The 7,429-nt window shown below is 37.9% G+C and overlaps 1 protein-coding gene across 1 annotated transcript; it reads left to right on the forward strand.

Annotated features, from left to right (window-relative positions):
- The first annotated feature begins 1,428 nt into the window (after positions 1–1,428).
- Positions 1,429–5,576, forward strand: si:dkey-204f11.64 (uncharacterized protein LOC100537752 homolog). The gene is made up of 3 exons (XM_051389220.1): positions 1,429–1,669; positions 4,404–4,530; positions 4,714–5,576. Exons 1-2 carry the CDS (start codon positions 1,577–1,579, stop codon positions 4,527–4,529), a joined length of 219 nt encoding a protein of 72 aa, XP_051245180.1. The 5' UTR covers positions 1,429–1,576; the 3' UTR covers position 4,530; positions 4,714–5,576.
- The last annotated feature ends 1,853 nt before the right edge of the window (positions 5,577–7,429 follow it).

Below are 7,429 nucleotides of genomic sequence, written 5' to 3' on the forward strand. Positions count from 1 at the left end.
GCTCCATAAATCCCCTCCTTTACTATTATTGCGCTTTAGTATAAGCCAAAGACCCCAAAAGATGTTTATGTTGTTAACTATGGAGGACTAAAAGTGCCAAAATTAAATAAATAAATACATCATTAAATAATTACTTAAATGTGTCATTAATTAATTAAAATACCAATTCATTTTATGTAAAAAAAAAAACATATATAATTATTTCACTATTTAATTAAATATTTCATGGTCCTCCATAGTTAACAGCACAATTTAAGAATTTAACAAATGGTGATCTCAGTGTAGTTATATTTCTGTTTAGAAAGGGCTTCTAAATAATTAAAAACGAACACAAAAAAAACAGCACAGACAGAACACCAAAAGTTATTTAGTCTAGATTCAAAAGCATGCTTGTATAAATCAGAGACGTATTATTATATCTCCCCTAAACCCCTGCTGCTGCTTTTCATCAACAGTTGGGAGTGGGTGAGATTTAAAAGAAGAAAGGAGCACTGTTTCAGACCAATGTATTTTTAATGATATATGATTTATGCTACTGTAGACTAAACATATTTTCTTTTTGTTTCAACTGAGCAGTGTTTCTTGAACTCATGTGGTAACTGAAAATTTGGTTCAGGACTTTAGAGGACAAACTGGTTGTGAACAGAAAAGAAAATGTTTATTTTTAAAGTTGTATAGTTCTTTTTGGGCCAACTTATTTCATACAGTTGTAAAATACAATTCTGCAGACTTAAGGAAGCACATCAAGAACTTAATATCTACACAATAACCATCAATGACAATTATATTGGTCCATTGGTCATTAGTTATGCACATTAATCCAAATATTATTTTATACATAATATTTTTTATCATAGTCTTGTTTCATCTCTGAAGTACCTCTTCAATTCTTTTTTTATTATTATTTATGTATGGCTCTTAATGAAGGCCACTAAACTAAATAAACATTTTATTTTTATTTTTACTGAGTGTCGTCAGTGTCAGTGCTTAAGTGACATTTCTGATACATACTTTTACTTGTACTAGGCCCCAGGGCTCACTATTATGATGTGTCCTATCAGTCATCATTGCATATCTGTATAGTATGACAATAATAAGAAAAATAAGAAAATGTAATATGATTGAATAGTTTTTTATACATTGTATAAGTTAAATGTAAAATATACATATATTGTTGTTATATTCCCACTGACTATTTTGCAAAAAAGAATGAAACATCATGAACATGGGTTTGCCTTTTCCAGGGCATATACAGCAAATGGCACCAACTTTAGGTTAGTGAGCAGTCTACCTTGAACACAGGTGTATATCAAAAGGGGCAATGAGGGTCCACTGTCTCCAAGCCCCTCCCACCCACCCCACGGGTCCCAGAGCGTCCACACTGTCTATGCCTACGCCCCTGGCGTGTCTGTGTGCGTGTTTTCATTCTGTGGGTGGAGGGAGTGAAAAAAAAAGTGAGTGAATGGGCTTTTTATTTTGAAGGACCTCGCCGGAAGATGTGTCTTATTGCAGCCTTGTAGTGAAACGTTAATGTAACGGACTACTTGGTCACTTGCTCTGTTACTTGGACTCAGTCATGTCAAACAACAGCGCCGCCAACAGCAGTCTAGCCCTCGCCCAGAAGGCAGTGAAACAGCTTCGTCTGGAGGCCAGTGTCCGTCGGATAAAGGTCTGTAAACACAACTTAACGACTTCCATTAAACTTTACAACAAACCTCTCCGGTGCGCGTGACTCCCGCTCTGAGGCGCATCAGGAGCTTTAATGTGCCGCGTGCTGCGACTCATTATTGTATCTGTCCATCACTGACAGCTAAGTGTTCGCGGTATAGCTCCGTTTGTAACTTACTCAGTTGTTACTCTGTAACAACAACAAGTAGCAGACCGTCAGTGTTTTCTCCTGAAGAATGTGGTGTGACACTTACTAAAAAGTGCTCTGAAATTAATTACATATTTATACATTATATAACTAGAAACTTACTTATAGATACATATATAATATATCCTTAAACGTATTGACTGTGGTTGTATAATAGCTCTATGGCTCGGTTAACCAGCTCTAAAGTTGAGGAAAATTGTCCATTTAAAAGTTTTTTTTTTGTGTGTGTGTGTGTGTGGTTACTACAAACTAGCTTAAATGTTGGCTGACTGTCTCTTATTTAATCTCCATTCAACTCCGGCCATTCTCCTCATACTTTAGGTATAGGCTACATTTAAGGAATACTTTTATTGGTTCATGTTCTAATTCACTGGAAAGCCATGTGAGTGTGATTTCCTGCTGTGCAGTGTCCTACAGTGGAACGGTAGCGAACAGACTTTTCTCTGCTAGTGCAGCACAGTGATAGCTTTGTTGATTGTGCTGCTGTGTGACTGGTGTGATTGTTGGGTGGCTACTTATTTTAGAACACAAGTCAGACTAGTTTCAAGTGTGTGTCTGTGTTAACCACCCCAGCAGTGGGCTGCCGGCCGGGGGAGCACCCAGAATAAATAAATCACAGAAGAAATTCACCCAGCCTGTGAATTCTTGCAATTACATACAGTCCAAACAGTAGTGTCTTCGGGCACCAAACTCAGGACTTGTGATGTTGTCAAGATCAGGGGTCTCCAGTGTTTTTCAGGCCAAGGACCCCTTAGTGGAAAGAGAGACTGAGCAGGGACCCCCTACTATTGTATAAAATGATGTGACATACTAAACTGTAACATGTAGGGTGGCCTATTAGTGCCATGTATAAACATACCTTCTTATTGTGAAAACAGTAATAAGCTATTAAAATAATTACTGCCTGATACAAATATTTATGTAATTTTAAATATTCACGTGGAGTTTTCTTTGCTGATAACATGTATTAATGTGTATTTTTTTAAATAACATGGCAGCCCTATGGTAGAATCATATACAATGAAGGTTCAGTTGATCACTATACTGTGAGGCAAGAGGATGTTTACAGCCCCTACCTGTGACATTTATGTCATACAGTATAAACTCTCTTTCACTGATAGCTGATAATATTGACACAACCTTATAGGGACTATGTAACCTTTGAAAGAAGAGATAACAACATCCTTACAAATGAAAAGTTGAATTCATACACAATAAAACACGCCCTCGCTCCGGTCAGTCCGCTCAGAGGTTTTTGCTGCCGCAGCTTTCCTCATTCTGGGATGACCAAACAATCAGACGTACAAAATAATCAACTGGGTAGTTAGCTGACAGCTATAAAAACTAAAACCTCACCCAGCATTATCTGAACATACTGTGTGACAGATTGTGGAACGTGCAGTTCATACATATGACACCAAATGAGGGCTTTGAAACAGTGAGGTCCCACAGAGAGTCACAGACAGCAGTGCTGTAGTTTAGGAGCCACCAGATTTCACACTTTCTGGTGCGAAATTGTGAAATTGGACTCACCAACAATGATTTGAAGTAATACTCCAGGGATATAGTAAAGCACTTGGACTTCCAGAGACAGATTAAAAGAAGAATGGTCAAACTCACAGCAGCAGAGGCTGAAATAGCCAGATGTTCAGTCCATAGTAGTGATCAAGCTCCAGAAACATTGCCACCTACACTTCCCATAATGCAACCTGATATTGTCCGGAGGTGGAGGTTATGCTGCAGTCAGATGCTCCCTAGATGGTCTCATTCCCTAAATTTGGGAAGCCATTCTTCTGACTTTAGTGTGTTTGTGAGCTTTAAAACATAATGTAATAATAATATGGTTGCTGCACCAGTACATCCCATAAAACCACTCAAATATTGCTTTTTATTGACCCTGCATGGAGAGCAAGTAACAGTTACAACCTAATATCATATTAAAAATGACATATGAGCAGAAATATTAAGTGAATTCACAAAAATGTTTTTTTATCATCAACCTAACCTTTACTTTTGTACGTCTGCTATGTTTCTGCATAATAAGACGTATCAAAAAGGTGTTCTGACTTGAGCGGCCGTCCTCGTGAATTTTCCCTGTCTGGAACTTATTTTTCCGATCATTCCTGGGTGTCAGCATAAGTTAAATTGTGCCATCAGTTTGAAAAATGTGATTTTAGGATTCTCTGTAGCAGTTGTCAGTTGACAGGTTTTTTTAACGGCCGATGGCGATATTTAGAGAGCGGGGCTGCCGATGGCCGATGTATCACGCAGATATCAAAACAAAGAAAAGTCACGTGTAATTCTTTTCTACAGGAATGTGGTTACAGCCAGATGCATGAGAGTTCAAAGTACAGGGCTTGAAAGCAACTTTTTCACCACCTTCTGATGACGGTGATGGGGGGGAGGTGAACTACCCAGGCGCCCCAGTGCCTATTTCTGAATGCAAATGTATGTCAAGCTACATGGAAATGATAACACACACTGTCCCTCCTTAACCAAATGATTTGATATATGGAATATTATACAGGTATCTCAGGCTGCTGCAGAACTGAAGACTTTCTGTTTGCAAAATGCCCACAAAGACCCTCTCCTCACCGGGGTGCCCTCCAGTGATAACCCATTCAGGCCTCCAAAGTCATGTGTCCTCCTCTGAGGTGTGAGTGCAGCCCTCTTCTCTTTGCCTGAACTGATCTTTTATATGTTGTTTAGTTATTCTCTTTTCCGCCCCTGTGATCCTTTCTCTATCGCACCTTTTCCGACTGCTGAACAATGACCCCGCTATCTTTTAGAGCACAAGACGCATCCCTTCAAGCTGAAGTTGTTTCTTGTCTTTTTAGGGCTGTGAAGGAGTGCAGAACACTCAGCAGCAGACGCCTGATCATTCCGATGTGGATTTCTGTCATGTGCCCCACTGCCTCTGAAGATAAAGAAGCCAAGAACACACACACACACACACACACACACACACACACACACACACACACACACACAGATGGATTGTCACTGGAGCAGCTAAAGAATGATGCTGACTATTTCAGCTGAAAGTGTACTAAAAGTTGCGCCTATTGATACAGGATGTGTGATTCTGTGTGTTGTTCAGGGGTCAGAGCTCTGTGCTATGGTAGCCTTACACAAGAGTTTTTGGTTTTTATGACCATATTCCTTATTTTGACCACTTGCTAATACCTGCTTTTACAGTAGAACTGCACTTTTTACAGTGGTTGTTACTGGATGACAAAAATCCTGGAGTTGATTACTAAAAGAATCCTGTGAAAGTCACATCGGCAGACACCAGAGTCTTATCTGATGGTTTCTATTTATGAACATCACCCAAAGCAGATTTTTGAAAAATGGATTCCATGTGTTTTTTTTCTTTTGTACATGTTTATAATACAGATCCAATGTTTGCCATGTGTGAGAAAAAACACAAAATAAAAACAAAATTTGGTCTTTCACTCCACCAGACACTGCTTTGGGATTTCTGTACCTGAGCAAGATACAGAAATATTGTTCCCTGTCATTTATTTTGGAGAAACATTTAACCTTTAAATATCTGTAACCATTCATTTTGTACTCGCTCGACAAATGTCATTCTGGTAGAGAAAGGAGGAAGTATGGAAACCTGATTGTGTCCAGTTCATACAGTTAAAAAATCTCTCATGTGCAGTGTTATTATTCACCATTAAAAAGTGACCATGTGTTTGAGTGTTTGAAGCTGGCATGAATTTTGCATCCTAGTTTTTAACAAATACCAACACATTAGATTTCACTGATGAAAAACTATTTCACTGCAAATGGCAGAGGGACTGGGTAAAAAAATAATGTGGTCCTTTACGGTAAAATAAGATTACATAAATCACAGTAGGAATCTTTTTCAAGATGTCATTATATAATGGTGCACAAACATAACATCATACTTGAAGCTTTGTATGTATGTTTGAAACAAAAAGCTGCACTAACAAATGGCAAGTTGATCTTCAGGATCTGTTGAGGGGAAGAGATCACACGTAGCTTACACAAAGCACATTGTTGTTTTAGATGCTACCGTATCTATTTTTAACACATTCAGTTATTTCCACAAATTTGTTTTGGTTATCTTTTGTTCATTCTTTTTCTTTTAAAGGCACACTTTGCAAGATTTTTACCTTAATATAACAGCTTCGAAGTCATTTCGATGGTAAACGAACTCGTAGTATAGCGAATCATCCCGATAACAAAGCTGGGGAGGGACACCGTTGGCAGAACCAGCAATGCAAGTCTGAAAGGTGGTGTCCCGCCAAATCTTGCAAGAATCGCAAATTGCTTTACGGTGCAACGTCACATACATCAGCGACATAAGAAGCAGCCTTAATGGAAGACACTAGCAGGCATTCACTCAGATGTTACCTGGTCAGTAGACATCTTCGGAGTCTATCTTTGCCTGTTCGATGTCCGACGCTTCCATCCTACTGAACATGTACCGGTATACAGGGGGGAGGGGATCAGGCCGTGAGTGCAGAGACACAGAGCCGAATATAGAGACGGCTCTGATGAGTGGTATTTACGACAGTTAACGTTAAATACAAGGACTCCGCTGCAACTCTAGGGGGAGCTGTTTGACAAAACTGGAAAACTGCATAGTATGCCTTTAATATTGGGCCGTGATTGTACAGTATAAACATACAAATGGTGTTTTATGAATGTTGCATTGGTTCAAGCCTAAGGAATTAAATTAGTGTCATTCAATTCAATTCAATTTTATTTGTATAGCGCCAATTCATAACAAAAGTTATCTCAGGACACTTTTCAAATAGAGCAGGTCTAGACTATACTCTTTATAAAATGTTATATATACTGTTACATTGTTTTTATTACTCTACGTTTTCACATTTCTGAGATTTCCTCTATTCCAGTTTATTGGAGATGAATGGAATTTCGCATTTTTGTTTTATTCAACAAAACAATGTACACATTGGGTCAGGGCTAAATAACAACAGAAAGCTGATAACAAAAAAATATAGAAAATTAAAGCGGTAGTGGGTAACTTATAAAAATAACTTTCTGTCATATTTGCTGAAATTTTTAATGTGTCCTGGCAGTAGTGCGTGAGACAGATAATCAGTGAAAGAAATCAGGTACAAGGAGAAGCCAGAAGAACCAGATTTTTTCACAGGTTATCTGTTTCATGTACTTATGTCAGGATATTGTGAAAGTTTCGGGAAATATAAGAAAAAAGTATTTTTTTAAAAATGACCTACTTTATAAATGAATGGATGAAAGCAAGATACACATTCTAAGTAAGTTGAAAATCAAATAAATACAACAATAAAACAAAACATTAAATACCTTAAAATAGAAAAGGATAAGGACAGATATTAGAGTAAAACACAATCCGACATCAGGGGATTTGATTAAATATGTTTATGTCCAAAGAACCTGTTACTTTTCTGCTTATCAGGGCAAGAGAGTTTAGTGAGTTAAATTCAGAAAAACAGGGAAAGAAGGTTTGGTTTCATTTATTTATAAGTATCTGGCCATTTGTACATATTCTCTCACTCTTTATATATTTGTATA

Source organism: Dicentrarchus labrax, unplaced genomic scaffold, assembly GCF_905237075.1.
Source record: "Dicentrarchus labrax unplaced genomic scaffold, dlabrax2021, whole genome shotgun sequence".
Lineage (NCBI taxonomy): Eukaryota > Metazoa > Chordata > Actinopteri > Moronidae > Dicentrarchus > Dicentrarchus labrax.